The 17,292-nt window shown below is 36.1% G+C and overlaps 1 protein-coding gene across 1 annotated transcript in view; it reads right to left on the bottom strand.

Annotated features, from left to right (window-relative positions):
• The window catches only part of U2af50 (U2 small nuclear riboprotein auxiliary factor 50), a 69,125-nt gene extending 53,935 nt beyond the window's left edge, over nt 1-15,190 (bottom strand). The window contains exon 1 of the mRNA XM_089086441.1: nt 15,072-15,190. Coding sequence (XP_088942567.1) covers nt 15,072-15,087 — 16 coding nt within the window. The 5' untranslated portion in view covers nt 15,088-15,190. The remainder of the gene's footprint in view (nt 1-15,071) is intronic.
• Nucleotides 15,191-17,292: the final 2,102 nt, after the last annotated feature.

Genomic DNA, 17,292 nt, shown 5'->3' with positions numbered 1-17,292 from the left:
TTTAACAAACAAATGTTTCATCACAAGTAGGAGTAGTTTTAGACCTTATAATCTGGGGGGAAAGGTCCAGTTACAAGTAGGTATATTTTCCACCTATTGTGAACAGTTCTAGTAATGGTACTAGTTTTATTTTACTAGGGTGATTCCTTCAGAAGAGGCCAACCACTTAATACTTATTCTAAATTATATCTGCCTGAAATTAAGCTCTTCTCTTGAGCCACTCTTCTCTTGGGGTACCTCATCAGTAAACAAATTAGTTCTTGCTATTGTTGCAAGAACATTTTTTCAGAACAATTTTTGCAAGAATTGTGTTTTTCAGCATTGCTAATTGACAATATTTTCACAAATTTTGAAACACTGGGTTGTAACGTTACAGTTGAATATGCTCCTGACCATTTTATGACCCTGTGCAACTTTCAAACTATAACCCCCCCCTCCCTACATCCTCTTCTTTGAGGACAAGAAGACTGGATGCTGCTTAGATTGATAAACTGAAAAGTTTACTGTCCCAAGTCAACTGGTCTCCCTGCTTAGAAAGTGACAATGTGGACAAAAGCTACTGAGTACTTCATCAACCAGTCCGAAATAGTACTTTAAAATGCATGTCCTTTATCAAGCTGGCAAGCTAGGCATTATTTTAAACCAAAGAAATCATGGATTACAGCTGCTGTTCTGTCTTCTATCCATAACAAAAATAACCTCTTCAGGAAATTCATAGCAGATCCTACACATGAAAATCAGGCCAAATTTTGGCAGTAGAGAAATTGTTTGACAAAGCTACTGCAACAAGCAAAGCAGTTATACTATCTTCATGAATTTCAAAATGCTGAAAGGTCCCCCAAAAAGACTTGGTTGATTATTAATGAAAGACTTGGGAAAGGGAAAATGAAAAACCTTCCAGAAGAGATATTATCACCAAAAGACAAAAAATTGTTAAAGGAAAGCAAAATGTTGTTGGTATCCTAAATGAGCACTTCACAAAAATTGGTCACGTAACATCACTTAATGCATCAACTTGAAGTTTACCTGATTCAGCATATTCTACTTCCATGCCACCTCCATTGGATTGCTCTTTTGCCCTAATGCTGGTGTCAGTGGAGGAATTACTGTGAATTATATATCAACTGAAGAATGGCTTACCAGAAGGTATGGATGGCTTGCCAACAAGTCTATTAGAATGGATAATGCCAGATGTTACAGAATTTTTGTCATATTATCAACTTATGTTTTTCAAGTGGACATTTCCCAACTTGTTTAAAGTTTGATTGTGTTTTAGCCCTGCATAAGGGTGATGACGTGAAAGATCCAACAAACTACAGGCCAATCTTGATCCTATCTTCTTTTGCAAAAGTAATTGCATGACGTCTTTACAACCACACAGTGAAGTTTCTGATAAGAGGGGACGTTTTAATGACCTTCAGTTTGGGTTTAGGAAAGGTCATGCACTGAACATGCGATTCTGTCACACAGTTTATACAAGACACTTTCGATAAAAATGAAATTCCAGCTACTATATTTATCAATATAAAAAAGCATTCAATATTATTTGTCATGGATTTTGCTTTGTAAACTGGATAACTGTGGTTTGCGCAGATCAGGAAATTCTCTGATTGAATCATATTTAACTGGGTGCAGTCAGTTCGTGGATGGTGGAAATGCTACCTCTTCACTACTTGGTATCACTGGTCAAGTTAGCGTTCCTCAGGGGTCCATACTTGGTCCTCTACTCTTTCTTATTTATGTTAACAACATCAACAGGGCACTGGAAGATGTCAGAAAAAACGTCCTATCTGCTGATGATATGGCCTGCACAGTGTGCAGTTGTGATGAAATGTCACTTAAAAAGAATATGAAGGCAGCTTTTGAGAGGATAAACACTTGATTTAGTGCAAATAAATTATCTGTTAATATGTCAAAAACCAAGTGCATGATTTTCTCTTGTACTGGCAAGTCATTACCTGAACTTAGTAGACTACCTATTGATGAATCTACTTATTTAGAGTGTGTATAAACTATGAGATATTAAGATGTGCTAGTTGATCAGAATATTATTTGGAAGGAACACATTGCTAAATTGCAGATGAAGTTGGGAAGGAATGTTGGAATATTGCAGCATTTAAAATTTATTCTACCTTATCATGCAATGAGACTGGTATATTTTGCCCAAACTTGTACAAAATCACTTCAAAGACAGCAAAATACAGCACTGCATATCCTAGAAACTTTCATCCCCTCCCCAATTTCCCTATTATCAAAATCACCAATTATAAGTATATATTCTTTCCTTAATATATTACCTGTGGAATTATCATTATCTTTTCATAGAATGATGCTTTGTATTAAGTATTTTGCCGAAATTCTATCAAATAATTTTTTGTTATGGAACTGATTAACCAATGTGAGCATGATTATGGAACAAGGGTATGCTCTAAGTATGTTGAACCCCAAGCATGCACTGAAAGATCAAGGTTCTCACTCAGACACTGCATAACCAAACTTTGGAATGTTCATGGGTTGGGTCTTAGTCTTGGTCTTTCTGTTGTTACACTATGGGGGCAATTAAAAACTCTTTTACTAGCCCTTTGATCATTTCCTTTCTTTATAAATTTAGTTATGGTCATCCTGTTGACTCATTCTCTATGTTGAGTTCCCCTGCGGCTTCACTTCACTATTATTTTTTTTGGTGATTTGTAATAATTTTTTTTTATGCACAATAATAGAAGGAAACATGACAATCTGATTAATAAAACATCCTGCAGATTATAACTTAAGAATTTCACTGTTTTGGTATTTTGTTTTAATTTTTAGACATTTCTGGGGCTATATATGGACAATCAGAAGGGGTGGGGGTGCATCTGTGAACAAATTATTTATTATACTTGGAAAGAGCATTAAGAAGGAATCAAGTAGGCCTAATGTGTTCACCTCATCCTGTAGAAGTTGATTTCAATCTTGTATTGAAATTAGTGATTCAAGCACCTATAATATAAAACACAATAAGCAAAGCAAATCCCATGGGGTAACAATAAGACTTGCAAAGGGAAGGCACGTGCAGGCTAGGCAGGTAATACTACATCTCCCTTCTTCTTCATTAAGCTGTCTACAGAGGGGGGGGTCCAGTCTGAATCACTCATAAATTCATCTTTCTGATGGGTTTCACTGTCCTTTCATAGTGCATTTGAGAGTTCTTGTGGTAGGAGTTTTGGACTGGTGTTCAGGGCTAGTTTTGAAAGTGCTGGCTGTGGAAATTGGGTTTGTCACTGCATTATGACTTAGGGATGCTTGTTTTGAGTACCTGGTTCAGATGGATGGGAGGCATGGCATTTTGTCATTACTGCAGGAGACAAAGTACTTGGTTTAGAGGCAGAGGTGACCCTATGCTAGGCAATTCCTACCTCCTATTCTACAGTCTATTTTCATAATGATTCATCTGGACCTGGATTACTACTCCTTGGGCACTGGGCTGCTGATGTCACTTCTGGTAGTGAGAGACAGGGCCTTGATGTATGAATCCAGTTTCTTCTTAGCAAGGACCTGATTGCTGATCTTAAGGTATGACCTTGGATTTCTACTGCATGACACAACTTCTGCTTTGGTCCATTCCCCACTTTCCTTCTCTTATATGAAAACCTTAACTCTGTGGAGTTTTGGCAGTTCTTTCATTCTTTTGTCATAATAGGATTTTTGTCACAATAGGATTTTTGGTTTTCTGTGAACGCCTTTTGAGGAATAATTTTTGTCCTCAGATGTTGGTAGGTGCAAGGCAGAACCAATCAAAGTTGATGGCTCATTAGCAGTTGAGCAGGGAAGACAACCTATCTACTGGTGTGTTCTGGTACTCTAGAATACCAATGTAAAGATTGCTTCTAATCTCAAGGGACTTTGAAAGAATTCTCTTGCATATTTGAACTGCTTTCTCTGTAGCCTAAGCCTGTTTGACCTTGGGCACATGGGACTTTGTGTGCTCTATTCCCCATGATTCTGTAAAACTTTCATTTCACATGACATTAGCTGGGACCTGTTGTCTGATGTCATCAATATAGTGTGCCATAATGTGCAAACTGGGTCTTCAACTTCTGAGTGACCTTCCCTGAAGTTATGCATGGTAGCTTATCTGTTTCAAAACAGTGGCTGTGATAATTGGCAGTGATGAGGTAAATTTTCTTGTTCTACTCAAACAAGGCAATTGCTGTATGCTGCCATGGTAGGATGGGAATGCTGGCACTGGTCGGAGGTTCTCTTGGGTTGTTGGGAGTAAACTTGGAATAAGTTTTACATTTTTGAACATAATTTTCAATATTAAGATTCAGGCCAGGCTAATACACAAGCATGCAAGCTCTCTGTTTTGTTTTCTCCATGCCAAGATGGGCTACATGGAGTTGTTCCAAAATATTCTTTCAGAGACATATTGGAATGATGGTATTTGTACAATAGGGGGTACTTGTGCAATATACCCCCTACCTCTCAAGAAGCAAAGTTAGGTTAATCTTAATAAAATATATCTAAGCATGATAAAAATATAATACTTAAGAAACAAATCTGGGCTATATATTTGCATATTAGGGAGGGGGGGGGGGGTAAATACAGAAAGTCTACATGCCTAATGGGTTAGGTACAATTATTCTGCATATTATGAAGTGAGATATGAGGGCAGGATGTACCTTGGTGCTGTTTGTTCCTCCACTTTGCAGAACCCCACATTCTCTCTACTTTTTGGGTAGAGATGCTGGTTCCTGGGTCAACAAAATTATTATTGTGGTTCATTTTCAAATGAGCAAAACCTGCTTGTTCCAGCTCAGTTGTGTTGTAGCCCTTCTAACAATCTAAAATGATTCTTGAAGATCCTATCACTAGTCAAAGCAAACTAACCAATGTCCTCAAGAATTGCATTAATAATGAACTAAAATGAACTAGGTCAAGAATTGCATTAATGATGAACTTTTCTTTGTCTTTGAGATGGTCAGCCAATGCCTTAGCTCCCAATTTAATAAATTACAAATGACCTTCACAATTTTGCTAATAAAGAGTTCTATTTTAATCATATTTTATCGTCACCATACTTAACTTCTCAAGTGTGTTTTATAATAGACAAGTACCCATTTTTCATGCATTTTCCCATTTTTCATGTATTTTCTTACATTTTACAATTTTATTACAATTGATTCATTTTATAGGTAAACCATCTTAAACAAGAGTGATGCTAACAGCTAAGAGTAAACACATTATATTTAAACACATTTATTTAAATATTTATAAATTGTTTACTTAATTTGATCATGATGAATCAATGCCTGTGGATTAAATAATTTTAGCAAATTGTAATTATATAACCAAGTAGCCTATAAAATTCTAGATTGCTATCTACTATACTTCCAGGGATGAATCTAGACTAAAGTATGTCCTGGAAAGGTATTCTAATGTACCTAACACCACCCCCTCTCTATATAATGTAGATTTAACTTCCTAACAAATTGAATGAGCTGAAACCCGTGATTTATTCCAAAAACTATGATCTGGTCATATTGACTGAGGTTTGTCCCAAGTCTAGTAGCAACAGGCTCAAAGATTCCCATTTTAAGATTCCAGGGTATGGTGTTGTGTCTAACCTACAGTCTTTAGAATGCAGGCATGGTACATTAGTGCTATTCAAGACATGCTATAGCATATGGTCATTAAGTCTCCCAGGTAACTCACAATTTGTCAAATCTGTATGGTTCAACCTGTGTGATGACAGCAGTGAAGTAATAACCAGAGTAGGCTGTATTTATAGAAGCATGTCTGCCTCAGATTGCTAAGAAACCAAGCAGACAATAGCAACTATGAATTACATGGGGAACCTACTTATAGCTGGTGATTTTAACTTCCCTGACCTCATATGGAAAGAGGGATACTCGTATATACCTGTACTTACAAGCAGAAGCACAAATCTATTCACAAAGTGCCTTCACAACCTTAATCTCTACCAGATTGTCAAACAAGCTACTAGAGGCCAACTTTTCCAGAGACTGACTCTACTGAACCTAGTGTTCTTATGCGATAAAGACCAGCTTCAGAACATAAATTACTTACCCCCTTTAGGAAAGAGCAATCATTTAATCCTAGAACTGAATCTGTCATTTTGTAAGATAAAAATGATTACATAAAGAAAACTTATGTAGATTACAGGGCAATCAGAAAAGAGCTACAAGGTGTAGTTTGGTCACTTTTACTTCAAGGGGATGTCAACCAACAATGGGCTAACTTAAAGGACAAGCTACTTACACTTCAAAAAAGCACACATCAATAAAACTCATGCCAAAGCCCAAAACACTACCTTTCGTGACCCCCAAGATCTGCAAGGAAAGAAACAGGAGGGGACAGTACTGGAGAAAGTACAATAAAGGAGGGAAAGAAGAATGCTACCAAAAGTTTGCGAAAGCTTGAAACAAACTAAGAAGCCTAACTAAACAACTTTACACAAGTTACAAGTCCAAGCTAGCTGATGATAGTGAGAATAACCTGAAGAAGTTCTGGAAGTACGTATCTAGTAAGAACAACAGCAGACAGTCAGTAAAAGCACTCAGTACAGATGATAGCCAGGAAGTGACCAACTTGAAGGACATTACCAAACTCATCAACAGGCAGTTTGAGTTGGCTTTCACCAGTGAACCAGATGGCTCTCTTCCTCATAGCCCATCATACTACATCCCTAACCTGATGCCACCCATTCTTATTCTACTCTTCCCCCTCCCCTGTTGTCCAAAAGCAACTTGAAGCACTAGACGTCAGCCCATCCACCAGTCCTGATAACTTGTACCCAAGACTATTGAAGGAGCTTGCCAAAGAAATTGCACAACCACTATGCAATATATTCCAACTGTCACTTGACTCAAAAAAGGTACCCATAGACTGGAAGCTGACCCATGTCACCCCAATACTCAAGAAAGGTGACCACACCAAAGCCAAAAACTACAGACCCATCAGTCTGACCTTAGCAGTGGCAAAAACCCTTGAGCAGATTGTGAATGGTGAGATTCTGACACATCTCCATATAAATAATATACTTTCCACCAACCAGCATGGCTTTCAGCCAGGAAAATTGGTTGAGACCAATCTCCTGGAGACATACAGCATCATAACAAATCACCGGGAGAAAGGAATCCCTGTGGACCTGATTTTACTGGACCTAGCCAAGACTTTCAACAAGGTACCACACAACCATCTCAGATTGAAACTTTTGGCAGCAGGTACCCACGCAGATGTGATTGATTGGGTCATGCACTTTCTGACTGGTTGGACTCAGCAGGTTCGACTCTTCACAGTTAATGGCGATAAGGTTTTCTCCAAACCATGTGATGTTGTAAGTGGAGTTCCCCAAGGTACTGTTTTGGGCTCTACCCTATTCCTCATATACATCAAAAATATGGTGAAAAGAACAGAAAATAACATCATTCCCTATGCTGACAACTCCAAGGTGTTTGGGCCTGCAAATCAACAAAGTCTGCAGTGTGACCTTCATAAAATCCCATTATAGGCACAAGATTGGCTACTTGAATTCAACACATTGAAGTGCAGTGTCCTTCACTTTGGAAGCAACAACCCCTGTCACCAATACAACATGTCCAATCCCAATTCACTGGCTGACTTAGTACTAAAGACAAGTCCCAAAGAAAGAGATCTAGGAGTGCTGATTGGTCTCCTCAAATGCACCATAACCAGCTGCTCCCATAGAGTCTTTCTAAGGCTCTATAAGGCTATAGTTAGGCATATTTTGGATTTTGGTACATGTCTCACCTCCCCTTCCTATAAGAATGATACTAGTCTAATCAAGAGAGTTCAGGAGTGCCAGAAACTGCATAGCTGGCCTACAAGATCTCCCATGCAACAAGAGACTGGAATGCATGCAGCTGCCAAAACTTGTCTTCAGACGCTGCCATGGTGATATGATGCTGACCTACAAGTATAACACACAACCAAATAACCCCCCTTTTACCAAACATTCAAGTCAGCACCATACAAGAGGACACTCACAAAAGCTGTCAAAACATTCTGTCAATACACAAACACGGCAACACTTCTTCTCTGAGCATGTTGTCAACAATTAGAATAGCCTTCAAGCTGAAATGGCAACTGCACCCACAGCTGCATCCTTCAAGTCCAGACTGGACAAGGAATGAAATGACAAGCCATGGAAATATGAGTGGATAATGAGTGTCTTGCTAGGAGGCTGATGCTGCTTTGGGCTTAAATTGCATCTCTCCAGCAGACCTCTCTTATGGCATGTCACTGGGCCCTAACACAGTGACAAAATTTTGCCATCATTGACCCAGAGCACAACAGATCCAGTATGGACCTTAATTTTGCTCCAAGGTATAAATTAAGGTAATTAGGTCTATTATACATTACTGCTTATTTTCTACAAACATTTTTCTATCTTAGAAAAGGGTTATGTTAGGAAAATGAAACTTTCAGGGATGGGTATACAGACTAAAGTATGTCCTGGGAAGATATTTTGAATACCTACCTCCACTGCTCTTCTCTCTTGCAGTCAGTGACCTTTGATGACCTTTAAAACTCTTTGTGTTATGCAAGTGAAACCTTTTATAATGGCTGTTTCAGACCTAAACAGAAGATTTATGCTTATGGTTTTATGTAGCTGATCTTTCAGACTAAATTACTTTCCATTCAGATCAAAGTGACTAAAAACTGAAAAAAAAATTTCTTCTTTTTAATGTCACTACTTTTAGCACCTGGCAGTTAGTTCAAAATTTTCAACATGATAGATAGTAATAGCTCTAATAATGATGTTTTAGTTATTGTGTCAGCACCACTTACTTCTGAGCAAAATGAAAATGCCAATTGCACTAAGAAACAAAGGAAAAAGAAGCAGTGGTATGCCCAATGCTCAAAAACCATAAAAGAGAGAAAACAGGGCTGCTAAACTCACTCAATGAGCTTCTCTTGACTGACAATGATGAAAAACTCATGAATCTTACACACTTTGCTAGAAATGAATTTTCTAACTTGCTAACTAAAGTGCAAGTAAAAATAACAAAGAAAAAAACAAATTATAGAAAAGCCATATCCCCTGATGGTGGTGTCTTTTCTTGGTAAGAACTTGGGCAGTGCATCAATAGTGGAGATAGCAGGCTTATTCTACCAAAAATAACTCCTTGGAACCAACACCATGTTTCCACACTTTTTCTTATGGGACAAAGCCTTTCTGCTCCAGGACTATATAATGAGGCCTATTCTTGGTAGGTAAAGGATACAGCACTAGACCCCTATTCCAAACCTGCAGTGGTAATCTCAGTCTGAAGGCCCTTTGGTCAGGAAGTGCAATGGAGGGGTGGAGACCAGCTTTCCTGTGCTTTTGCACACCCTTCCTGTTTACCTTCCCCAGATTTCTCCAGGTTCTCATTTAGAGCTGAGTTGACTCAGGCTGAGTTTACAGAGTCATGCCACTGACCCCTGTCTCAAACCAAATAACTGGATACAATTGGATTCAAACCCCATTGGACAAAGGAGCTCTTGGACAAAGGTGTGCTGATCCAGCACACCAACTCAGAATTCCTGGTATAAACCTTGCTGAACTCCAAAAGATCAGAAATAATCATGCAGCCTGAGAATCTTATGATAATCATAGAATGTACACTTTGCCCCACAATTAGATTGTCACTTTACACGGTATCTCAAATGCTTAAGCAGAGTTTCCAGGTTCAATTTTAAATACCTCATTCCAGGACGTAGGTTGCATATCAAGTAATAATACTTCAAGATAATCCAGAAATTTTGGATAAAAACTTGCCAACTACTACTTGTCTCCAGAAGGAGGTGTTACTTGGCAGAAATATCATGTGCTCCAAGTTTTCTTCTAAAGCAGCCACCTTTTTATCTTAATTTTTTTTTTCAAGAGTATCCTTTGTGAGAAAATAATCTTAATATAATTCTTGTCAGTGTCCATGTTTTCTTTAATATCTTGCTTTTTTTATTGTCTTTTATCCATCTCTCTGACCTCAAAAAGCAAATTCTCACCATCATTATTTTGAATTTCACTTCTTATTTCTCTCTTATGTCAATGACCCATCATTACACTAAAACAAATGGCTCCAATTCACTCCTATCCTATCCCTTTCAATCCTACAAACTTTCCTAAAAAAAAAAAATCATTTTCAACTTTTCTTATGTTTTTTTTTTCATTTAAAATTTTTTAATCCATTTTATCAAATTAGAAAAATAATTATAGCATAATTAAACTTTAATTATAATAAAAAATTAAATAATTAATTCCTTCAATTAACCAAAAGGTGTGGACCTATTAGTGTGTCATTGGTTAGAAACTATTTGTGTGTTATTAAGAATATTTTTCATTATTTCTCAAACCTGTTTAGTCAAACTACTATCATCATTATTTTGTAGTTACTCCCTATCTATTTAAACATACCAAAGTAGGTCAGATCTTAATTGAAATTTACTCTCAATTACATTTCTATGTTTCTGTTGACATAAAGTTGAGCAAATTTCAACTGTGAATTCTCTCATGTAAAGGAGTGCATAATTTTCTTCAGTTTGACCATAAGCTCTGTAACAATCTGTAAAATATTCTGAAGGGAAAATGTAAGCCAAATTTTTGGTCTAAAAGGCTCTTCTGCTTAAATCAAGTGCAAGAAAACTGTTTTCAGTCTCACAACTTTGCTTAATTCCAATTTATGAGGTTTCAAGGATCTGTAAATGTATTTTCTAAGTTTAGAAAAAAAACTGCTGATATGGCTTAAAATTTTACTCAAATATTGGACATTGCTATTCATATGATTGACTTACAAATAAAGTAAACATATCACTTGATGCCTTTTTTATCCTCTTTCCAAATATAATAATCATTTTTGTCAGAAATGAATTAGTAACTTTTTGGCAGTTCGAATTATTGACTTACAAATAAAGTGAACATACCGCTCAATGCCCTTTTTATGCTCTTTATGAATATAATAATTGCTTCTATTGCAATTTCAAATTTACCGCGCTGCACACCCCTAATGGGCAAATATATACAATGAATTGTCAACAGCAAAGTTTTGAATAGCAAAATTCAGTGCTATTTTTGTTGACAGCATTTGACAAACTTGAAATTGTAGGAAAATGTCTTATATTTGAGTTGCCCAATAAATGAGGTTTGAATTAAGTATTTTTGGAATAGGCCTATGTTACTCTTGAACAACTTATTTATAAACTAGTGCTGTTTTTAACCACTTTTCAATAACTTAACTAGTGTTGATAACTTCTTTTTGTGGTTACAATTTGGGGTGTATATTTGCACATTAGGGGGGTAGGGGAGGGTAAATTTGAAATTGCAATTGAAGCGATCATTATATTTATAAAGAGCATAAAAAAGGCATTAAGTGGTCTTTGCCCCTTGAAGTAGTTATTTTACCAGAGTCTTGGTATGTTTCCTGTCAAAATAGGCTTTTAAGAGGAAAAAGAGTATAATAGAATGTTATGAATAGCCTACTTACATAACCTGACCAAGTTGTTCTGTTTCTGATTTTAGGTCTTTCCTCTGCATTTTAAAGAAATATTTAACTAAGAATTCTTGGATACTTTACTATCTGAATAGCAATTCTTGATTGGCAGGCATGGCAGCCCAAAAACAGAGGGGTGGGATTTAATCATGTAACATCATTTCCAGGAACAAAGAATCATCCCCTGTTTTTCAGATGGAAAACATTTTATGACATTCATTGAGAGAAGATTTCCAGTTCAATAATGATGAATTGAAAACCACATTTAAAAAACAAAAAAAATTTCAGAAAAAAAATGAATGCCATGTTTGTATTAATAAAGGCTGAAATAGCCTTATAATGCTTATTCATTGACAACAATTACGGAAGTTACCCTTAGTTACATAGAAAATATCCTATCCAAAAGGCATAACCAGGGTGGCCTATGGGATAAGGGAGGGGGGGGTACATTACCATTATTCAAGTTGAGGCATGATCTAGATTAAAGGAAAATGCTGGGTAAATTTTTTGCAGTTCATATTATTGACTTATGAATAAAGTAAACATGCCACTCGAAGCCCTTTTTCATGCTCCTTCTAAATGTAATAATCATTATTGTCAGAAATGAATTTTATACCCCTATATATACCAATTCAGGGTAAATATTTGCACATTAGGGGGGTGGGAGTAATTTTGTTTCTGATGTAAATGAGAGGTAAGTTTAAACTTTACCCCCCCCCCTCCTAGTGATCAAATATATACCCTGAATTGGTATATATATAGGGCTGGGGGTAAAATTCATTTCCAACAAAAATGCTCAATAATATGAACTGCAAAAAGTTTACCAATGAATTTTACCCCTGTCCCTATATATACCAATTCAGGGTGTATATTTGCACATTAGGGGGGGACAAATCTCCAGCGTTTTTATTGGGGGGACAAGAGGGGTCCATATCTGGATAGTCAAAGGGGTAATTTTTTACCAAATCATATTATTGAGTTACAACTAAAGTGAATATACTACTCAATGCCCTTTTTTATGCTCAATCAGCATTAAATCATAATTTTTGCCGCAAATGAATTTTAGCCCTCATCCCCATAAATATCACTCAAGAGTAGATATTTGTACCTTAGGGGGTGGGGGGTAATTTTGTTTGTGATTAAAATTAGAGTTCCGTTTAAACTTTTCCCCCCCCCCTAATTTGAAAAAATTAAACATGTCGTGGTATATATATATGGGTGGGGGCTAAAATTCATTTCTGACAAAAATGATTATTATATTTGTAAAGAGCATAAAAAAAGGCATCAAGTGGTATATTCACTTTATTTGTAACTCAATAATATGATTTGGTAAATATTTACCAAAAATATTATGCATCCCATACCCTTTGACAGTAAATTTTACCAAATCATTTTATTGACTTACAAATAAAGTAAATCCTATATATTTACCAATAAAGTGAATAAATATTTACCATATTTCTTTCTCCATATTAAAGGGGTGAGGGCAACTGCCCCCCTTGCCACCCCCAAATAATGCCCCTGGGTGGGGGTAAAGTTTAGGTAAATTTTTTGCAGTTCATACTTTTGACTTATGAATAAAGTAAATATACCACTAAATGCCTTTTTTTATGCTCTTTCCAAATTTGATAATTTTTTGTTGGAAATCAATTTTACCCCCACTGCTAAATATACCAATTCAGGGTATATATTTGCACATAAAGGGGGGGGGAAATTTTATTTCTGATTTAAATGAGAGGTAAGTTTAAACTTTAAAGTTTACCTAGCCTATTTGGAAAGAGCATAGGCTAGCCTAAAGGGGGCATTGAGTGGTAGCCTATGTTCACCTTGTTAGAAGATCAGTAATAGTAACTTGTCCAAATTTGCCCAAGTTAATTGATACACCTTAAAGAATGGGTAAATATATACCAAATCATATTATTGAGTTATGAATAAAGTAAATATACCATTTGATGCCTTTTTTTATGCTGATTACAAATACAATGATCATTTCTAGGCTTTCAGAAATGATTTTCAGCCCCCCATAACCTAACCCCCACCCCTATATGTGCAAATATATATCCCAAATTTACATATATAGGAGGGGGGACTAAAATTCATTTCCGATAGAAATGTTTGTTATAGGCCTATTTGTAATTAGCATACAAACAGACATCGAATGGTATATTCACTTTATTTGAAACTTAATCATATGATTTGGTATATATTTACCAAAGGATGATAGCCTATTAGGCATAGGGTAAAAGACCTCTTTTTGGGAAAGACCACTTTTCTTTGGCATTCCGGAAAAATAGCAATGGGTTTTTGGACCACCCCTTTTTACAACAACATGAAACAATGTGAGGGCAGTAACAAGAACCCCACCTTTTTGGTCAAATTTTCACTAACAATTTGTCAGCATAAATTGAAAATGTGGTCTCTGTTTTGAAAAGAAATGGAAAAGAAAAATTACAAAACATCAAGCAATAAAAGTTACATTTCTAGAATCAGAAGAAAATCAGCTTTCTGTTAATAAATGAATAAAACTGAAACACTAAAAGGATATATACATCAAAATAGATTAACTGGTATTTCCAAAAAGGGTAAAGTTCTACCAAATCATATTATTGAGTTATGAATAAACTGAATGCACCATTTGATGCCTTTTTTATGCTTATTAAGAATATAAAAATCATTTCGTTTGTAAATAAATTTTAGCCCCCCCCCTATATACTTGCCGATTCAGGATATATATTTCTACATTAGGGGGGGGGGAAGTTTAAACTTACCTCCCATTTACATCAGAAACAAAATTTGGTCAATATCTACGAAATCATATTATTGAGTTAGGACTAAAGTGAATACACCATTTGATGCCTTTTTGGTCAATATCTACAAAATCATATTATTGAGTTAGGACAAAAGAGAATACACCATTTAATGCCTTTTTTTATGCTGATTACGAACTTAATAATCATTTCTATCGGAGATGAGTTTCAGCCCCCCCTATATAGCCCAATTCCGGGTTAGGTTTAGCCTATATAGGGGGGGGGGGGCTGAAATTCATTTCCAATAGAAAAGATTATTACATTCATAATCAGCATAAAAAAGGCATTGAATGGTGTATTCACTTTATTCCTAACTTAATAGCCTAATAGCCTATGATTTTGTAGATATTGACCACCTTTTTGTATGCTGATTACGAATATAATAAGCATTTCTTGTAGAAATTAGTGACCGCCCCCCCCCCCTAACGGATATACCTCCCCTAACCCGGAATGGCCCTCGATAGGGGGGGGGGCTGAAATTCATTTATAATATAAATGCTTATTATATTCGTAATCAGCATAAAAAAAGGCATCGAATGGTGTTTTCACTTTAGTCCTAACTCAATAATATGATCTCGTATATATTGACCCAAAATTTACCCTAGTAGATGTTTTAGAATATTTAAAGTAGCCTAATCTAGTTTTCAGAATTTTATAAAGGCTAACCTAGCACTTCTTTCAGGAGAATGCATACAAATTTACCATTAACTTCTTTTACCAGTTCTAGTTATAATATTTTTGTTTAAAGAAAGATAATCCTAGGATATACCTCTTTCTTCACCCATTTTCTCTACCCAGACAACAGTAAACTTTATTTCTTCAATAAAAGGTGAAAGTGATGAAATATAGAAATCAATTAACTGCCAAAATATACTGAAATCATTAAACTAATTTTTCTATGTAATCTTTAGGTTCTTCTCGTACAGGCGGAAACAACTACAACCTTCAAATATTTTTTTTTTTTTACTTATTCACATTGTGTATCATACCTTCCGGCTATTACATAAAAAACATGTTTTTTCTACTGAAAGTAAGAAGCATCATTAAAATTCAAAACAAACTGAAATTATTCCATATATGAACGGGTTGCCCCCCTCCTCAATACCTTGCTCTTCATGCTAAATTTTTTACCGCTTCAAAAGAAGCCTCCTATTCTAAACGGCCCTTGTGCATCAGGATTTGCTCTTAAAAAATTTGAGCAAAATTCAAACTTTAGCGTAAAGAGCAAGGTATTAAAGAGGGGGACAACCCCTTCATATATGGAAAATTTTCTGTTTGTTTGGAGTTTTAGTTTTGCTCCCTTTTTTCATATGAAAACATTTTTTTATATAATTTCTGATTGTTTTTTAAATAATCCCGGTATATCTGCTCACCTTCCATGAAAAATTCCCTCCCCTCACATTCTCAAATTCTCCCCATGGAAACTCACGCGAAGAACAAAGTCCCCCCCCCACAAATTAAGTCTGTATACTTACTAATAACAAATACTATACGTAAACAAAGGGCACAATTTATTATTTAAATACCTATCCCCAGGGGCTGTGGGGGGTCATATTATTTTCAAAGGCATGTTTTTTTACCTTTCAACTATGTTGAGCAAAATGGTCATTTCTCAAAATTTTGATCGAACGATTTCTGGTAAAAAAAAGGGGCGTGGGAGGGAGGCTAGTTGCTCTCCAATATTTTGGTCACTTAAAAAGGCTCCTAGAATTTTGATTTTTGTTCGAGTGAACCTTCTCTCAATATTCTAGGACCACTGGCTCGATATGATCATTCCTGGGAAAAAAACAAACAAATGAACATGCATCCATGATTTGCCACGTGTTGTTAAAAATTCAACCTTAAAAATTCGATGCTTTGTCATCACCTATGTCTGTCATAAGTGGAAATCCGAAAGGCAGTTGTCTTTGGCCGGTATTCTTCTACCTTATTATCAATGATTTGCCGCGTGTTGTTAAAAATTCGACCTTAAAAATGTTCGCAGATGGTGTGAGAGTTTACAGGTCAGTTATGAATGAACATGAGATTTCCTAACTTCAAGAAGATTTGGATGCTCTGCACCGGTGGTGTACGGCGAACCCTATGTTCGTTAACGAAACTAAGTGCAATGCTGTGCACTATTTGCGTAGATTCCCTCAACATTATCATTACTTCGTTAATGGTAAATCGAGTTCAAGCGTGGAGTATATTCGAGACCTCGGGGTTTGCTTCGACTTGAGTCTCAAATTTGATAAACATTACCAATTATGACGTCTAAAGCGTACATTTTCTAAATTTAATTTTTGTTCATTTGTTTCACTTAATGTATTCACTGTACGTCCAATACTTGAGTATTGCTCATCAGTGTGGTATCCCCTTAATAAAAGAGATAGAGAAAGAGTTGAGAAAGTGCAACGTAGGGCCACCAAACTCAAACCTTGCCTGAGACATCTACCATACCACCAGAGAATGCAGAGACTACGGTTGCCATGGTTTTAGTTCCGGCGTGATAGAGCTTACCTAATAAATACATTCCGCATTGTTAGGAACATCGATAATACCACTCCTAATCACTTTTACAGAATAAATAGCGACGAAAACCACACTGCCTCTTCATCATTAACATCAAAAACAGGAGAACAACAGGGAATTCTATATTTGTCCAATAAGAGAGTCATACTTACTCCCACCATTTACCCATGCCATTTAAGCATTTTTGCCTCTCAATTACTCGGACTATCTGTCTCCGACTTTTTCTACAATTAGCCATGTCTTGATGCCTACTGCAAAATGCTTGATTTTCAATTTGAAAGAATATTTCGACCCTATGTCCAAGGGCCGTCCTCAGCAAAAAATAAATATATAAAAGAAAAGAGATGTGGTAAAGCTTTCTAATTTAGTTAATTATTAATTTAGTAAAAATATATAAGACGCAAATATGAAGTTTTGAAATACCACTTTTTATCAAACAGTTCGTGGTAACGAACTGTAAGTAAGGAGCGACCCGGCTC

Source organism: Artemia sp. Qi Xiang Cuo, chromosome 3 (assembly GCF_049724085.1).
Source record: "Artemia sp. Qi Xiang Cuo chromosome 3, ASM4972408v1, whole genome shotgun sequence".
Lineage (NCBI taxonomy): Eukaryota > Metazoa > Arthropoda > Branchiopoda > Anostraca > Artemiidae > Artemia > Artemia sp. Qi Xiang Cuo.
Note: the sequence above shows the minus strand (reverse complement) of the source record. Positions and strands in the feature narration are given on the sequence as shown.